The sequence below is a fragment of the Hippocampus comes genome, unplaced genomic scaffold (assembly GCF_001891065.2).
Source record: "Hippocampus comes isolate QL1 unplaced genomic scaffold, H_comes_QL1_v1.1 scaffold39, whole genome shotgun sequence".
In the NCBI taxonomy this organism is placed as follows: domain Eukaryota; kingdom Metazoa; phylum Chordata; class Actinopteri; order Syngnathiformes; family Syngnathidae; genus Hippocampus; species Hippocampus comes.
Window position 1 is genome coordinate 1191805 of NW_017842054.1, and position 18374 is coordinate 1210178.

An 18374-nucleotide genomic window follows, 5' to 3' on the forward strand; every position below is an offset into this window, starting at 1 on the left:
TGTGGGGGGGGGGCAATTGAGGCTTTTCTGGACATGTTAAATGCAGAGGCTTCCGCTCATTTATCCTTCATATTGTATTCACAGAAACTTTTATGGTGTCCCCAAACGCCCTTGAATTTGTTGTTAAAGACAGCTACGGATGTGGTTGCCTTCCGCGTCATCAAAACGATGTTTATTGGCTTATTTTGTGGACTCGTCAGCGCCGAAAGGCAAGGGAAGCAGCTCCGTAGCACAACACTGACACCTAGTGCTCACACAGGAAACTGCTTTAGGGCTTGATCTCGCTCGGCCTTGGACAGACAGGAACACGAAGTCACTTCGTAAAGTTTGAAACAAGGATTACGGTTTCGATCTGGGCAGTGTGAGAAGACCTGAATAGAAAATAAACCTTTTTAACTGCCTTAATAATGGCTAGAAAATATTCCTTGTTGAATTGGTTTGAAAAAAAAAAGTGTTTCCCCCAAAAAACAAACAAACAAATAATAATAACAATCTAAGTGAGCCCAAACCTTTGAACGGTGGTGTAAAACGCCAAAGTGAGACAGAATACGGTCTGATTACGACTGCAGTACGTAGCCAACTCGTCATAAACTACATTACCCGTCATGCATCGTGCAACAAGTTACAATGCGTCACCAGCACGTGTGTGGGTGGAGCGACATCGTTGCTGTGCCGCGTTAGCATCAAGTGGCTAGCACGAAGCCGATAGTTTAGCAGGCTAAAAAAAAAAAATCTTGATATTTGCACGATTGTTTTAAGCTTGGCTTTCGCAACAACAGACCCCGAGTTGAGCCAACATGCCTCCGAAGAAGCCGGCTCCGGCCGCGGGGAATAAAAAAACACAAGAGAAGAAGAAGGAGAAGATCATTGAGGTATATATTGTAAAAAAAAAAGTGAATCACGAGTTAGCATGTCGGCGTGCGGCCAGCCGTCGTTGCGAGCCTGCTAGCAGACGAGCGAACCTCACACGGACAACGGAACGGACGTCACGTTTCTGTTGTTACGGCTGTGAGTTGAAATTAGTCGGCGATTTAGTGCAGTTCCAAATGAGCGAAGCTAGGTAACTGTCTCGCTGGACATTGCGAGGTCCCCGTTCGTTGAACGTTAGCTCGCCAACGTCACCACTACCTGCTGGCCGCGACGCCATAGCTAACAATTATACTGCGTGTCAAGTACCCGACACGTGTCTATATAATGTCGGCAAAATGCGTATTCGGATCGGACATACGCCCTACATTCGGTGGGGGCTCGGAAGCGTCGTGTCCTCTTTTCCAGTTGTTCAGGTCGAACTAATTTGAGCCACGTACTCGAGTATTTTTCTGTCTCGTACTATTAAAGTTGATGGGTGGCTATAGGAACACTTCCAACAAAAGTAAATGCTGAGAGATGACACCTCCCGGACTCAGGTGAACAAGCTACTGGTTACTACTCAGGATACAAGATAGCATGCAAATGGGCCTCCTTTAAATCCTTTCAAATGATTAAACGGAGAATCGCTGAAGCATTGAGTCCTGATCTGATACCTCAGCAAAGCAGTTGAAAGAAAAAAGGTGCGCATCCAGATTGCTTGAATGTTTTTATCTGACTAAATAAGTGGGAATTCCAACAAGAGATTCAGGAAGTGGGCTTTTACAGTTCTTTTTTTGACACAGAGATCTTTTTTTTCCCCCTGTCTTCATTTCCAATGATTGTAATTAACCATCGAGGTACTGTTTGTGTTCCAGGACAAAACGTTTGGCCTGAAGAACAAGAAAGGTGCCAAGCAACAGAAGTTCATCAAGAACGTCACACAGCAAGTCAAATATGGACAACAAAACGCCCGACAGGTTAGCGAGAAACAAATCACCGTTGGCTTTTTGCATCAATCGTGCCTAAACTCTTGGCGTGTGCAGGTGGCTCAGGCGGAGGCCGACAAGGCCAACAAGAAGACGGACAAGAAGAAAGAGTTGGATGAACTCAACGAGCTCTTCAAGCCGGTCGTCGCTGCCCAGAAAGTCAACAAAGGTAACACGGGTGAACCCCCATCACTCGTCTTGGACATTGTGGCTCACGTGCTCTCTTTCAGGTGTGGACCCCAAGTCGGTGCTGTGCGCCTTCTACAAGCAGGGCCAGTGCACCAAAGGAGACAAGTGCAAGTTCAGCCACGACTTGTCCATGGAGAGGAAGTGCGAGAAGAGGAGCGTCTACGTGGACGAGCGGGACGAGGAGCTGGAGAAAGGTGAGCGGTCGAAGAGGAGTAGAACGAGGATGACGACGAGCTAACTGAGCTTCTGGGCCATACAGACACCATGGACAACTGGGACGAGAAGAAGCTGGAGGAGGTGGTCAACAAGAAGCACGGCGAGGCCGAGAAGAAGAAATCCAAAACTCAGATCGTAAGATTTGGAGCCTTTTGTCATCGCAATGCAACATTTTCTTGCAAGATGCTGAGGAAGTTGTCACGCGCCGCGGCAGGTGTGCAAGTTCTTCCTGGACGCCATCGAGAACAACAAGTACGGCTGGTTCTGGGTGTGCCCAGCAGGGGGCGGCGAATGCATGTACCGACACGCCCTGCCGCCCGGCTTTGTGCTGAAGAAGGACAAGAAGAAGGAGGAGAAGGACCAGGAGATCTCCATGGAGGAGCTGATCGAGAGCGAGGTGAGATGCGCCACCGTTGGCCCTTTTCCAGCGCGCTTTTTGTTCCGGGCCGGCGCCCAGGTGAGCACCGGTTCACACCTCCGCCCAACCGTCACTGAGTGAGAATCGATCCCACGCTGCCCGCACACCAGTGGACCGCTACACCGTTAGCAAGTCGTAACTTATTCAGTCATACTTCGAGATATACCGTTGCCGTGACGAGATTGAATGTACACACTGATATGAATTTTAGGCCACAATCAGCCTGTCCGAGAGAAGCCTTTCAAAGTTCTCACGTTCCCGTCTGATTTCCAGCGTGCGGCGCTCGGTCCCAGCGTGACCCGCATCACCCTGGAGACATTCCTGGCGTGGAAAAAGAGGAAAAGGCAGGAGAAGGTGGGAACGCGCTGCGGTGTCTCGCTGAGATTCGGTTGAGGCGGTTGACGAGACCTAAGGGAGTCGGCATCTCTCACAGGTGGCCAAAGCCAGGGAGGAAAACGCGCTGCGGTGACTCGCTGAGATTCGGTTGACGACGAGACCTAAGGGAGTTGGCATCTCTCACAGGTGGCCAAAGCCAGGGAGGAAATGGAGAAGAAGAAGGCCGACTTTAAAGCCGGGAAGTCGCTGGTGGTAAGCGGTCGCGAGGTGTTTGAGTTCCGACCAGAGCTCGTGGACGACGACGACGACGAAGCCGACGACACTCGATACGCCAACAAGGGAGACGAGGATGAGGACGACGATCAAGAACAGGTCATTGTGGCGCTTTGATGGATATCTTAACTGTATCGAAATCGAGATGTGAGCATTTAAGGGATTGGTAGCGAAATGACGACGATTTCACTTTTTGCATCCGAAGCTCAGTTCCACCAACCACATTCCTCCTATTAAGTTTGGCGATGATCAACAGTTAAACCCGGTAGCTGACAATCGTTTTGCGCGGGAATGAAGGAGGCGCGCGAGGGACACGCTGCCGTCGCAGCACCATCATTTCAAACTCGCCAGTGGGTAAAACAGCACAGCTTGGAAAAACGTACGCGCTCTGGTTGAACGGACCGGCAAGATGCGTCTTGCGTCTTCTTTGACTAAAAAGTCATGCAATTTAACGTTTTGTATGGAGAGCCTCAAAACGCGATGCGGGCACGGTTCGTTGCGCCGAGAGACCACACATCACGTGGTCACGGTCGTCCGGGCTTGAGGGACACCCCGTGTTCAATGGGAAGGCGCTTCCAACGTTTTGTCTGCTTCTTCAAAGACACATTTGCTCAAACGTGTGCACGTACGACCCGCTTACGTCCCCCTCGTCTCGCGTGCCGCTTTAGGCCGACGCCTTGCAGGTCCAGGACATCGACCTGTCCCGCTTCGTTCCGCAAGAAGTGGACAACACGGGCATCACCGTGGCCGCCATGGACCGCTTCACCGCCAGTAAGAGTCAAAAGAAGGACCAGGACAACGGTAAGAAAACCACAAGACCGAGCCACGGTGGTAATATGACCCAAGAGTGCCCCAACTTAGCGGCGCTGACAGTTACAAGTCCATTTTAGAGGGGAGTGGGATTTATTTAACTTGTTTTATCTCTTGATTTTTTTGCTCTGTTGCAAGCCAAAATGTTGAGTTTACGAATGACTTCAAATGCAGCAATCAGGGTGCGAGCACGTTGGCTGATGCACTTTCAGCTGCTGATTGAACGCGGCTAACAGTTAAACCAAATCCAAAATGAGAGCACTTATGAGTACTCCCAACAGTGATGGAAGGCTCGAAACCATGAACATGAGACAACTTGAATGGAAACAAAGGGCTCCGTTCAAAATCTGACATTGCCCTCCTTTTCTTGGTGAACAGAACACCTAAACGGAGCGTGCGGCGGCTCGGAGGCCAACGGGCCGTCGGGGGCCGAGGGAGGCGGAGAGGCCGGAGGAGGGGAAGACGACGAGGGCGACGGGGATGTCCCCGTGGACGAGAACTTGTTCACCGGGGAAGATCTGGAGGAGCTGGACGAGGAGCTCAACACGCTGGCACTGGACGACTGAGCGGGACGTAGAGACGACGACGACGACAACAAGGACTGACCCGCGGATGGATGCATGGAGACTTGAAGTTTTGATTTTTAAGTCACAGAGACTCTAATGAAAGCCCGATCACATCATCACATGACTGCCCCACCCCCCCTCTTCCGATTAATGCGCTTCTCTTCCCGCAACGAATGAAATCGGCGCGATGGGGAAACGCGATGGACGAACCGAACAGCAGTGATTCTGTTCTAAGAAATTCAGTCTGTTCTTGTACCAAAACTCCACAGAAGATCGCATACAATGTATCGAACCTCCATTTTTTTTCATTCATGTTCCAATAACGGGAGGCCGAGGGGCCTTGGATCTCAGCGGCCCCTCGCAACCAGTAGGCGAGTGATGTGACTGTAAATTATGTTCGCTGACGTCATTGAGCAGGAATAAAGATATTGTGCATCCAAATGGTTTCATTTCATTGATAATCCTATCAAGCTTGTCTTTCCCCGGCGTTAACTTTCATCATCTTCCACACAAATAATAGAAAGGCGTATTTCATTCCTTGCAGATGAACTCAAGTGCAAATGTCCCTTTTTCGCAAAGCATGTCAACTAATTTCCATTTTAAGTGTACGAGAATTTAAGCCCTTCCCATACGGAAATTAGTTGATTACTTCCGGAGGAGGAAACAGGCTCTAAAATGCAGCCGAGCTGAGTTGCGTATGCTGACATCCAAAGTATTTTGGAACACCGGAGCCACACAGGGGAAGCAAAAGTGACGTGTTGATCTGCTGTTTTTATTTTGACTTGCAAAGCTCTCACAGTGGGAACACATTTGAACATACAAAAACCAACTAGTAAAATTTCAAAAATGAACAGACGTCCACTTGCGCAGTAAAAATTGGAACGAGTAGAAGCTTTACCTTGAGTCTAACTGCCAACGTCATCGTTGTTTCATGTAAGCACGTCAAAATGTGGGATTTTGCGGCCGTGTGGATTCTTCCCACTGATTGAGATCTCACAGCAGTTTGAAATGAGACTTTGACTATGAAAAGTATATGTATAAAAAAACAAACACGAAATAAAATAAGAGGACTAAACCTCTAAAAGCTCACACGGAAGGTCACGGCAAGGTCACCGAGACTGTAAGGTCAGACAGGTGTCAAAGGTCGTGTCAAGAGTTCTCCCGTCCGTGTGGGTCGTCGGGTCTGTCAGGTCTGGAGTCGTTTTGTCATGACAACAGTCGCCTGGGGAACGAGAAGCTGCACAGTTACTCACGCACAACACTCCAAAACACGTGAATTCAAAAGTGAAAGCAGTCCGCTTCTGTAAAATTTGGTCAGGTTGATGTTTTGCATGAAGCTATAAAACGCCACCAGGTGGCAGTATTGCCTCTTGTTCTCCTGCAATGACCTTTTTAAGTCCAAGCAAGTAGTTTTGTTTGACTTTTATTCCAGTGGTTCATTGGGCAACTTTGCCTCACTTGTTTCCCTCCCGACCTCTGGAACATGAAGAGAAACAGCTGCGGCCATTTTGTTTGGCCACTAGCAAATGCTTAGCTACATGCTACTCCCTTGATGTTCCTTTCATGTTTAGTAAAGATGTTGGAAGTAGTCGGAACAAAAACAGCCGTAGTGGAAAACTTACCTGCCAGGTGGCGACATGCTAGTATGTGCGAAGCCTTTTGTGCGACTCTTCTCTGGGAGGATCGGCAAGCATCACCTTCATCTTTACGCCGTTGACAATGTGGCCGTGGAGCGTCGCCAAAGCGTCCATAGCACACTCAACAGAAAAAAGAAAACACACCAAACATTTGGAATCGTATTTTTTTTTTTTTTTCCCCTGCTGTGTTCATCATCAGACTAGACTGTTACCTGCTTGTCTGCGTACTTCATGTAGCCAACCTTCCTGCCTGGAACCAAGTGGACCTCTATCAGGGAACCGAAGCGGCTACAAAAAAAAAACAAAAAAAAAAAAAAACCTAATTACAAACAACAACAACAAAAAAAAAAAAACAGCGGCCCACTTTGATCAAATTGCTCAAAAGATGAGAACCATCCCTCAGCAAGGGATCCGAATCAGATTCCACCTCTAATTTGATTGTTAGTTCTGACTGTTTTTAGTCCAATGGTGTCCAAACGGAATCTGGGCCTGTTCAGACTGAGCCACACCACTGATCCAGCAGACCGGTTGCGCTAGCAAGGGGAGGCATCGTCCAGTGCGTGCACTCTTTTGACGGCATGTAACTGTGACGGCGGCTTTTCATAAATGGACCGGTTTTGGATTTGTGCCCTCGCACAGTGTGTGTTCAGACTGAGACGCATCCTGTCCAAATGCGATGCAATGAAAACTACCTCCCCAATGTGGTTTCAACCCATCTCGCGAAAATCGGATTTCATGAGCTTTGTGACTGTTCGGGCTACGAAAAAGGATTTTGGCTGGCAGTCTGAACAAGGCCTCTCCCCCCCATATTGAAGGATAATTCGCCATGTGGGGGGGGGGGGGTCTTTACCAGAAAACGTCCTCCAGCACATCCACGGGAAGTGGGGCAGGGCTGAAGACCACAAACAAGCGCTCCTTGGCCTTGCTGTCGGAGGGCGCCAGCTTCTTGAGGGGCGGCAGGCTGACGTCTGTCTGGATCCGGGACACGGGAGGGCCGGCGAATCCCTGAGGAGGGGGGAGGCGAGAGGGGAGAGGGGAGAGCATTCATTAAACTCAACACGTCTGGCTTCATTTTTGCACACGCTTGAAGATGGCTGGAAGAGATCTTGAAAGGTACCAGATGAGAAGCGGTAGGTTTGATGCCTTGGCTGTTGGACGGTCCGTTCCACACCGATGACATCATCTGGGTGGCCACAAACTGCATGGCCATCCTACCGACTGAGCTGCACACACGCGCGTGATTATGTCAATGCATTGTCCCTCCAAGGAGGCGGGGGTCGCCCATCTTGGTTGAGTTCAATGTTTCCGTGTTGGCGCTGTGCATGCGCGCGTGGGCGTACCTGCTGCGATCTTCTCCGTCGTCCATAAAATTGACAACCAGTCTATTTCCCGGTGGGTACTCGAATCCGTTCAGTTTGTCTTTGGCGTAAAGTGCTGATCCCAGGTTGGTGTAGCGAATCATGGCGTGACCTGCAACACCCCCGCACCCCCAAATAAAAAACAAACAAACACCATTAGACATTAAAAGATATCACGTTGCACAACGGGGTTGTTTCCGCAAATTTCTGAGTGACTCCTGCTATCGACGAATGATGAATATTCCCGATCGAGCTCAGTCCCGATCAATCCCCCAAGCAGTGGCGTTCTACCCGGTGCCATCTTGATGCTGAAATGAAATGAGGAGCTTCATCTCGGCAAAAGTAGACCTTTGCTGCCATATTGTAGGTGTGGTTGAACGTCCGCTCCGCAATGAAGCAGTAAACTTGTAGTTTTGGGTTTGTTCCACTAACCCCGCCCACAAAGAGTTCTGTGATATGGCACGGGCGTGAACAACGAGGCGGGAAGGATGTGGCCAGCTCCCTATCGCCCACCTTTGCTCATGCCGTAAGCGTCCCGCTGCAGCTCGCAGTATTCCATCCCTGGAATGATGTCAAACAGCGCAAAGATCTGCTCCTGGGTTAGCCCGGCGCGGGTGGACACCATCAGGCAGCGGGTCAAGTCGGTGCCACCGCTGCCGGCGCTGGTGCGGTAGTCCATCATGGGGTAGCTGACGGGCTCGGCCGGCGCCGCCATGTTGAAGGGGTACATGTTCAAGGAGTCGGCGCCGCTCGAGTAATCGCTCCTGGACGCCATGCTGTTGTAGTCTTCGGAGGACGAGGCCTTGTTCCGAGGCTCCGCCAGGATGGCCCTGTAAGCTGACAACAAGGTCACGCACGTCAATACGCGCGTCCTCCAAAACGCCGCACCGTAGCCGATCATAGACAGAAGGCGGGATGTGGGGCAATCATTTGTCACGGCAAACAGAGATCACGCTAAGAAAATCATTTGTGATGAATGAAGACAAGAGCGTCAAAGACACCAGCCTGCAGCGCCACCTAGCGGTCTCACCTTTGTCGCAGTTTTCTATCGCCAGGGCGGCTTGGGAGGGTTTGTAGTACCTGACGTAGCCCAAACCTTTACTCTCCCCCGTCAGCTTGTTCCTGATGATGACGCAATATTCAATGTCGCCGTACTCCTGAGGCGACACAACAGACGGTCAAACTCTTTATTTGATGAGGAACACCAGGTCAACAAGTGGCAACTACAAAAGCGGGTGAACGTACCTTGAAAGTGTTCTTCAGGTCTTCCTCTGAGAAGGTTTTGGGGATCATGACAAAGATCCTGGTCAGCTCCTCATCCTCCACGTCTCTGTGGCTGCACGACGAGCGCGACTGGGCGATAAACACCTGCACCAAGACAACCATTTACCACTCATTCTTCATCAATGACGACGTCTGACCCAAGAGGCCGAGTCCTTCAAAGGGCTGTTCATATCAATAAAAGGGAATTAGATTTACCGCAACAAAGAGGAAGTTGCCTTCGAGTTTAGCCGAGAGGCTTTTATCACCCACTTTACACGCTACTCAGAGAAAGTCGGCGTGCTATGTGAATGCCTGATGTGAAACGGGAGACAAATTCCACTTGTTTGCTGGAACCAATCAAGAAAAATGAAACGGCGTGGGCCAAGTCAGTCAGTCAACTATTAGACATGTTAACAAAGGAATCACCAATGTGGTGCCCGGTTCCAGTGGGACGGAGTGATTTTCTACAACTGTTGTACAAGCGATCATTTGAAAATGTAAACACTGGCAGAGATTTACAGTTTCCTATTTATTCTGAGAATCATTAACATGATCTGCGGCTTCACATGGATTAATATCAGAAATGGCTTGGTGCCCATTTGCTCCTTCACAAATGGGCACCAAACAGGCAGCCCTTTGCATTCATCAGTACCCAAGGAGTCGCTCTCGGTTTCAAAGAGGTTTGTACGTTTATTGGAAACATTTAATAACTGCTGGAAATCAACTCCTTCAACCTTGGAACAGTCCTCAAACCTTTCCACAACACTGCAACCCGGAAAAAAAAACGCACCATTTCTCACGATCTGCGTCCATTCTAAAACGCTTTCAAATAATTGTGGTATCAAGCAAAACGTCAGAGTTCGGGTTTCAACTCGGGATGTGAAGACAGGATTTGACTTTTAAAGGAAGGGTAACATTTGGAATAATTGAGTTTGAGCCGAGGCCATCGGAAGGGGTTCAAGTCGGAGTGTATGTGCGCGCAATTGCCCATCTTCCATCCTACCATTCATCCTTGTTTACTTCCTTCCTGTCAACGCTATGATAAATTAATAAATACAACCTACACTGTGGTTTTTTTTTGTTGTTTGTTTGTTTTGTGTTGACTTTTTTTGGCCATTGTGCCCCTTTGCGGAGTTGAGAGAAATATTCAGCAGCTACGGGCCTCTTAGCATGCTGAAGCGCTAAATCTCTGGCCTGTTGCATATCGTTTGCGGGCACCTACGTGCAAATTATACGTTAGGTTAAAAAGTGAGTGCTGGTGTCGGTTCCGACCTTGATGGGTTTGCTTCCGTCCTGCAGGACTTTTCCATGCATTTCCTCCATAGCCAGACAGGCCTGAGACGATTTGGCGAACTTGACATAGCAAATGCCTTTGGACTCCTTCGTCTGCTTGTCTTTGACCACCCAAACGTCCTGGATGTCGCCAAACGCCGAGAACCTTTCCCGGAGCTCCTCTTCGGTGACGAATCGACTGGCCACCAGGAACAGGCGGCTGTTGGGAGGGTCGTCCAGGTTCTCCGGGGTTGGCTTCGCGTTTGTGTGCGACTCGTCCATCTTGGATTAGCGGCGCTCTTCTTCGCGTCCTCTTTGTTTCCTGTTTCCAGTCGTGCAAAGGCTACGTGGCGTATTACTGCCCCCCTCAGATAATATGATTCAACTACAACGAGGAAGGAAAAAAAAATACACGCTCTTGTTTATATCACTGATACAACTCGGAATCATGTGCAAAACAGCCTTTATAATCAGCCGATGGTTCTCATTCTTCAGGACAAAGAAAAAGATTATACGATTCTCAAACAAATGTGTGACCTTCTTTCATCTGCATGGACCTACACCAATACTAAAATACCGGTAAATACTTTGTATATTTAAAATGAACCCTGACAGCTCGTGTTTGATATTAATTGACAAAGACAAAAATGAAGGACACTTTTGCTTCAGTTATTGTTAGTTTGAGTTAATTTTATGAACAAAAAATGTAGTTTCAGTTTGTTTTCGTTTTTTTCAAGCATTTTCATCTTTTTTTTTCCATTTCATTAACAAAAAATGCTTCTTCAATTTTAGTTTTTGATTTTTCATTTGTTTTTGTTAACTATAATAACCTTGTCCCACACTTACACTGTTATGAGTGTTTTCCCACAATGTCTAAGTTACTGTTTAAACCGCAGTGGCCAAGCCTCAGGCCAGTTACAGTACAGCAAATGTATTTGTCCTATTGGGTCAACTTATAACTGTTTCCACATACAGAGACAACATGAACGTCGAGGTAGAGCAAATTCTGTTTGGCTTGGTAGACACTGAACTGGAAGCGACCTCCGTGCACAAGAGGCCTACGCTATTTTAGTCCATCTCTCACTCAGGAAACCAGAGACCTCTTCCACCCCACCTCTAGTCCAAGTCCACATGCTTCTCTGTCACATTAGGTACAGTCAGTATTGTATGTACATAAATGTTGGTTTTCATATTAACATCCGCTGGCAAATGGATTCAACCATTCAAACAATACTTCAGGAAAACTTATACAAATGCAGTAAAAGAGATTTTGTTCAGTGGTTTTCCAAATGTTCAACCCTATACGGCACATTGATGACCTGGAGTAAAAGTTCACTGACGTCACCGACTCTGCATTATTTTAGTCTTTTATTGTATTTACTGTTTTTATTTCATTTATGGTTTTATTTTGTATGAATTTTTACTCATTTACACCTCTTTTCATGATTGTTTTCAAAGTGCTCTACAAGTTGATTTGAGAGTCATTGACACCAAAAATGAAGCAATGTCACAGCTAACACGGTACTACCACTCACTTGTAATGTCAACAGATATGCTCATCCATCTCATTTTGTAAATCCATTTGTGAAATGGTACATAGACTGAATAAACACCCTATATTCGTTTACCACGTCGTTTTTTTAAGCATTACACCTTGACGTAACATGAAGAAATGTTTTGGGAATACACCCGTTACGTGTAGGAAGATGTGACGTCATATTATTGCCTCCTTTGTACACTTCCCTTACACCCTTATGGCCAAACAAAGACTGAGCAGCTTTCACACAAAATCAAAGTACGAATACATTCCAAATACGAATTCAATTTTTGATACAATCAACGACGACTGCGCGCCGCTTGTCAAATACGAGAGACCATGAAGAGAATTTAAGCATCGAAACTAGACGTGGCCCTTCGGAGACGCGAGACGAAACCATCGTCACATGACTACATGACGTCATAAGACGGCACCCGTAAGTGGAGTGACCTTCTGTGCGACCGCCACAGCGCGTTCGTGTCTCGTCGCGGAAAGGAGCTTCAAAAAAATCATTTTAATTGATCGCATATTCAACTAGACGTAAGTAGAACACAACACATTAGATTTTTTTGCGCTAAAGCTGCGTTTAATTTTGTTGAAAACAGGCGAATGAATGCGAACGGCGGACACATTTCGATGGCTTTCTTGGATATTTTGGAGTGGATTTTGCTCACTCTGTGCTCCATTAAGTACACCTAAGAGAGTTTTATTCGGGTGGGCATGCCTCATAAGTGTGGCGAGTAACAAGTGTAGATGGTGGCCAAACTCCTTCAAGCATCCTTGAGTGTGTTGCGGCAGACATTAGCCAACCGCTAGCCTGGTTTTCCGGAATATTCCACGCCATGGAGGAAAACGAAAAAAAAAAACCGATGTTTGAATGAAATGTAAGGTCTTCACAGTAAAGGATTCGAATTCGCCGGCCCGCCAGGTTAACGGTCACCCTTGAGCGAACCGCCATGCCTGGTAGCGAGCCGGCTTTTTACGTGCTCACCCTCCATTTTTCCCCTCTGAATTAAAAGCTATACGCGAGTTAAACGTCACCCCCGGTACTAGTTCACAGATTAAGAATTACGCTAAGACAATTAATTGTCTCCCTTTTGAGTACAATAAACCTGCTGACCTATTAGCCCTTTAAATACATTCGCTACGACCGGGGAGGCTAATGCTAAGTAGCATAGAAGCTAACGCCGGCCGAGTCGAAGAGGACTAAAAGGACAAAGCCAAGGTAGCGTATTTGAACGGCCCCTCGTGCACGTTTGACACTTTGGCCTCGGGCGGCGAGTCGCGTCGTGACGTAACGCGTGGACCGAGTGGATGGAGAAGTGTCGGCGCGTGCTTGGTGCCGGTTGCGCCGGCTCATTCCCACGTCCTTTACGCCAGCAGTGCAGAGGACAGAGGAGGAAGGAAGCAGAGCAGGCCGTTGCTTTTGAGATCAGGCCCATTCACGATCGTCCTTTTTGGTCTTCACGTTGCATTCTTTTAGCCAGTACGAAGTCATTTGTCTGCCCTTGGTTCACTGTTTGAGTCCAATGTGCGAAACTGCCAGGATTCAAAAACCCTCTCAAAGCCCAGTGAGCAGGATCATCAGCTGTTTGCACCACCATTTGTCCTACCCTGTTCTACTGTCGTTTAACCCGTATACAGCAGAATGTGTTCACGTTCCCCTTGTCCGTCTCATTCCAGCTGACTATGGGCGACGTGGCGAAAGGCAAGAAGGCGTTTGTGCAGAAGTGCGCACAGTGCCACACCGTTGAGGAGGGGGGCAAGCACAAGGTGGGGCCCAACCTGTGGGGTCTGTTCGGCCGCAAGACGGGCCAGGCGGAGGGATACTCGTACACTGACGCCAACAAGAGCAAAGGTCGGTCGCAAATGTCTGGTTGGTGACCTTGAATTGACAAGCCCGATGACATTGCGTGTGTGTGTTGACAATAACATTTAAAAGTCAAAGCACCCTGTGACGTTCACGTGTAACGATGTATTCGTGTGCTGCCGGAAGACTTTGAAAGGAGGTTCTCCGTTTTTGACGACCCCCTACAAACAAGCTTTGGGGGTTACAAAGGACGCACGGTGGCGTCAGAAGACTGAGTGGCCACAAGAAGGCACGCTTGGTCAGTTGGATTCACCTACAGTGGTTCAAGGTTCGGCACGAGAAGTCTTGTTTTGAGGCTGGGTGACCTTCCATGCAGATTGGAAAGTTAAATGACATACAAGTGGCAACACCGTTCAGGTTAAAACGTAAAACCAATTCAAACACCTTGTCGGAACTTCGAATGAGATTGGTGTCAGGCAATTGTTACACCGCACCCTTTTTTTTTTTTTGTATAACTCAAGTGTCAAGACACTTAATATCGAGACGTTAAAAACAGTCGATACTCACTTACGACAAAGATGTAGTGTGAAGGAATGAAGCACTGATAGCTTACAGTAATCGTCCACTTGTATGCGCTTCATGTCTCATCCATTTTTTTGCATTTTATTTTGTTCATCCTCTGCTGTCACCAAAAGTCTGGTATTTTTTGTCCTTTTCAACACCACAAGATGGCGCCAAAGTCCTGTATTGTAGAAACGTAATTTGTTTTGCCCTTTGTGTTGTTACAATCAAACCCGTGGTCAGAACCTTTAATGGCAAAGGCCTACTGTTAGAGAGCCTAAAATAATAATCAAGTCAAGGTCTGTTGGTCGTGACATTTTAAATCCATGGCTTACCTTTCGCTTACATTTGATGAGGTGTAAAAAGTGACCTGAGTTCCGGCATGCAGTTGTCCCTGAACACACCCCTCGTTGATCCTGCTCCTTGACGAGCCACAAAAAGACAGAAAAAGCAGTCCGAGCTCAGCTTTTGGCCACCCCGGGCGGCATGCCAACAGCATCTGATGATACGTCAGCACACTTTCAAAAGATGGCTGAAAGATGATTTTGATTGACAGTCTCCAACCTTGTTGCTGTTCAAGTAGTGGACCATGACTTGAATTTAACGTGTGTGTGTGTATGTGTGTGTGTGTGTGTGTGTGTGTGTGTGTGTGTGTGTGTGTGTGTGTGTGTTGTCAGGAATCGTGTGGGGTGAGGACACGTTGATGGTTTACCTGGAGAACCCCAAGAAGTACATCCCAGGCACCAAGATGATCTTCGCCGGCATCAAGAAGAAGGGCGAGCGCCAGGACCTGATTGCTTACCTCAAATCGGCGACATCATGAAGTCCGCGTGTGCTTATTTAACGTTTTAGTTTGTGTTTTATTTGATGCAGCTTTCAAGTCACCCCCCCCCCACCCCCCAACAAAAAGTCACGTGTTGAGTCATTTGTACAGATGCTGATGAGAGAGCGCGAGAGACGCACGTGGGACGACTTCTTGGCTCTCGTGCATGTGGCCAACGCCACCATTTGTGGAAACTATTGTGCTTATGTCATCAACATCATCACTGTTGAGTCAACCGGTTCTGGTTGTTTGGATTTCAAATGAATGTCCCGTTATTGTATAGAAATTGTATAGCCCCCTCTTCTCCACTAAGGTCCCAAAGCATTCAAAGTGAGGCACATTGAAAGGGAGGGAAAAACCCAAAACGTCTGTACGCATGCACGCCGGCTGAAGGAAGGAGGCGGCTTTGTTATTTACCTGGTTTCACAGGCCCGAAAGAGTCTTTTAACTTATTTTACTGCCACTTCATGTGACCGTCTGTCTGTCAAATGTTGATCAGGGGCTGCAACGAAATACTGTCTGTACATGGAAGTCGTCAGAATTATGAGGCGGCCAACCGGATGGCTGAAGGATTATCTATTAAACGCAAAAAAACGTCCACCAATGAAAACGTGGCTCTTGTCTATTTTTTTAGGAAGGCTAGCTGATTAAATTGATGTTATTTTACAGGGATTTTTTTTTTTCTTTTCAATAAACGGCATCCCTGCTGCATACACTAACACGGCTGCGAACAGCCTCCGGACTGTTGAACCGCTGAAGCTACGTCAAGCGAGAATGAACGAATTCCACCCCGGCCCGGTGGACCAGTGGTTAGCGCGTCGACCTCACAGAGCAGAGGTCGTGGGTTCGATCCCAGCGCCGGCCCCTCTGTGTGGAGTTTGCTTGTTCTCCCCGTATCTGCGTGGGTTTTCTCCGGGCACTCCAGTCTCCCCCCCCCCCCCAAAAAAAAAAAAAAACATGCTTGGCAGGTTGATGGACTAATTGTCCCTTTGTGTGAGTGTGAACGCGGATGCTTGTTCGTCTGTGTGTGCCTTGCGGTTGGCTGGCAACCGGTTCAGGGTGTCCCCGCCTACTGCCAGAAGACAGCTGGGAGAGGCTCCGGCAACCCCCCCTGCCCCCCCACCCTTGTCAAGCGGATCGGAAAATGGATGAATGGAGTTGTAAAGGTTAGAGGTCATATTAATGGTGGAAAAAAAAAAAAAGCTTTGAAATGATTGGTCTTTACCTCAAAATAAAAGCCGGCATTTGAACAGGGGTGTGTTGACTTTTTATAACCGCTGTTAACATTTTGTCACCAACAAATCATTTTTCATGTGCTTAGTGTGCTTCTTTCTTTCTGGCTGGCCGGTGGTGAGCAAAGAACAAATGAGCTGGTCGCCGTTTCCCCACTTGTGAGGCTCTCACCAGGGTGACCAGCGTGCACGTGGAAGCATTCATTCACGTGGTCTCGCAAGTCCTTTTTCTTCTGCTGACATCCACCCCCACTTTGGACTTGAGGTGAGTGTGTTTTAGTTTGAAATATTCTGTTGTTATTTACCGAGTTTGACTCGATCCGCTTATAAAAGTATCCATCCAAATTTATCCTCACATGCTGGAGTTTATCCCAGCTGTTGTGGGGGGGGGACACCCTGAACTGGTTGCCAGTCAATCGCAGGGCACAAAGAGACAAACAACCATCCGTGCTCACACTCACACCGAGGGACAATTTGGAGTGTTCAATCAGCCTGTCGTGCATGTTTTTTGGAATGTGGGAGGAAACCAGAATTCCCAGAAAAAAGCCACCCAGGCATGGGGAAATCATGCAAACCTCATTCAAATTTCATCGAGATCATTCAGACGTCGTGAGAGAATTTATGTTATTAGCCGAATTTCAAATGTAATTTTCGCTACTCACCGCGTGAATACGAAGTTCACGTGTTGGCATGCTTGGGCGTGGAATAGACAAGAACAAAAACGACAATTGTCAGTGCGAGCGGTGTGAAAAAGAGTTGGGGAAAAAAAGCGCGCTGGTGCCGATTCAAACAAAAATGTGACAAAGATGCTCGACGCCAATTAGCAGGCGGGAGTCGCATTCCTCGTAAAGATGAGTGAGAGCAACACGCGCACTAACACACAAACGGCACAGACGCACGCGAGCACACGCGACCGACCGAGTGCTTGTTGACCCCGTGGATGAAAACGTGTCAAATTTGTCACCGGGTTGATGGTGGAAGCGCAAGTGAACATTGTGACAGACCCAACTCGAAGCACCACTTCATTAGGTACACCGCTCCTCCCCACCATGGTCACTTTTGACTGACACTTTCTTTGAACAAATCTGTTTGTTCTTTATATGAGTGAATTATTAATTATTTGGACCGGTACCGGTCCGCGGCGCGGGTGTTGAGGACCGCCGTTCTATAGGACAGCGCTCGCTGCTGTGGCAAAATGTCTGACTTGCAGTTGTGACCAAGACGAGATTTGGCTTGAAGGCCCCTGAGCCATTTTCAAAGCGAAAAGCACCACAAAATTGCACTAATCTGACATTTTAATTGCTTTGTTAAACTGTCGCCTATTGACTGATCACCCCCCCCATTATTGATCCCTGCAGCTCTCATCACCATGGTAACCTCATCCTTGATGATGATGATGTTGCAGCAGGGGGAGGAGGAGAGGGCGGCAGCTAAAAATAGAGCAGCCAATCAGATGATGACAAAATTTGCCGAGTCACACTCCCGTCTGGAGCAAGACTCGCCTCTCTTCCATCCTCAGACGTATACTGTACATTCAACCTCGGTGGCCATTTTAGTAGTTCTCAATGAGCCTGGCTGCTTTCGTTTCTTGTCGACTAACCTTCGTTAGTTTCTTTTCGAAGAAGAAAGTGTCTAATGCACTCGTGCTGAAAGTACTTCCACGTCAATGTTCTGAATGCGATGATTATGATCACTTGGCGGCCATTGTGGTCGTTCTCCATATTGTCTGGTTTTAATTGTCAAATAATGCCAGGAATTTCCGTTGTTCTCCACACTTCCTCCATTTTTGTCTTCTGAGAATACATGCACGTTCCTTAAAATTGCTACACATGGAGGAATCCCTTGGTTGCTATTTGTGTAGTTTTCTCAACTCCCTTGGAACACGTCCCATACTTGATCTCAACCGCCCGGCTCTAACCAGTCGTAATTCCTTTTCTTCCAGGTTCACCGCTTGCCTTTTCTACAGCGACTAAAGTGACCCGGTGGCCATTTTTGTAGTTTTTTTACACGCGTATCCATCACATACGTCCAAAAGTTGATTTGAATTGACCGCTTGGTACTTACGTCTTCCATTGCAAGAGCACTCATGAGATCCTCTCTTTCTCCCGATTGTTTATCAATATCATTACAATCTTGATGATGTTAAGCAACAAATGACCTTCAAATATTGGAAACCCCTCTCGGAGTGATGCAGTGCAGTCCTGTGCACTGTCATCTCAAAATTTGTGACTAGTTTAT

General features: G+C 47.7%; 3 protein-coding genes across 5 annotated transcripts; 2 read left to right on the forward strand and 1 right to left on the reverse strand.

Moving 5' to 3' along the window:
* The first annotated feature begins 627 nt into the window (after positions 1–627).
* On the forward strand, positions 628–5084 carry zc3h15 (zinc finger CCCH-type containing 15). Of its 2 annotated transcripts, none has more exons than XM_019860289.1 (10): positions 628–872; positions 1725–1826; positions 1893–2004; positions 2066–2218; positions 2284–2375; positions 2455–2637; positions 2932–3012; positions 3181–3366; positions 3936–4068; positions 4456–5084. In XM_019860289.1, the coding sequence occupies exons 1-10, from the start codon at positions 798–800 to the stop codon at positions 4641–4643; spliced, it is 1305 nt and encodes a 434-aa protein (XP_019715848.1). In that variant the 5' UTR covers positions 628–797; the 3' UTR covers positions 4644–5084. The 2 variants fall into 2 exon arrangements, with proteins under 2 accessions (XP_019715848.1, XP_019715849.1); XM_019860290.1 differs by having other exon boundaries at positions 1902–2004.
* Positions 5085–5394: 310 nt separating this feature from the next.
* rbm45 (RNA binding motif protein 45) lies at positions 5395–10565 on the reverse strand. Of its 2 annotated transcripts, none has more exons than XM_019860288.1 (10): positions 10174–10565; positions 8884–9006; positions 8669–8795; positions 8152–8475; positions 7621–7750; positions 7398–7503; positions 7131–7285; positions 6493–6568; positions 6266–6400; positions 5395–6119 (listed from the first exon to the last, which is right to left on the reverse strand). In XM_019860288.1, the coding sequence occupies exons 1-9, from the start codon at positions 10453–10455 to the stop codon at positions 6284–6286; spliced, it is 1440 nt and encodes a 479-aa protein (XP_019715847.1). In that variant the 5' UTR covers positions 10456–10565; the 3' UTR covers positions 5395–6119; positions 6266–6283. The 2 variants fall into 2 exon arrangements, with proteins under 2 accessions (XP_019715847.1, XP_019715846.1); XM_019860287.1 differs by having other exon boundaries at positions 5395–5865; positions 10174–10564.
* Positions 10566–12119: 1554 nt separating this feature from the next.
* Positions 12120–15514, forward strand: LOC109510161 (cytochrome c). Its single transcript, XM_019860291.1, has 3 exons — positions 12120–12250; positions 13394–13568; positions 14759–15514. The coding sequence occupies exons 2-3, from the start codon at positions 13400–13402 to the stop codon at positions 14902–14904; spliced, it is 315 nt and encodes a 104-aa protein (XP_019715850.1). The 5' UTR covers positions 12120–12250; positions 13394–13399; the 3' UTR covers positions 14905–15514.
* The last annotated feature ends 2860 nt before the right edge of the window (positions 15515–18374 follow it).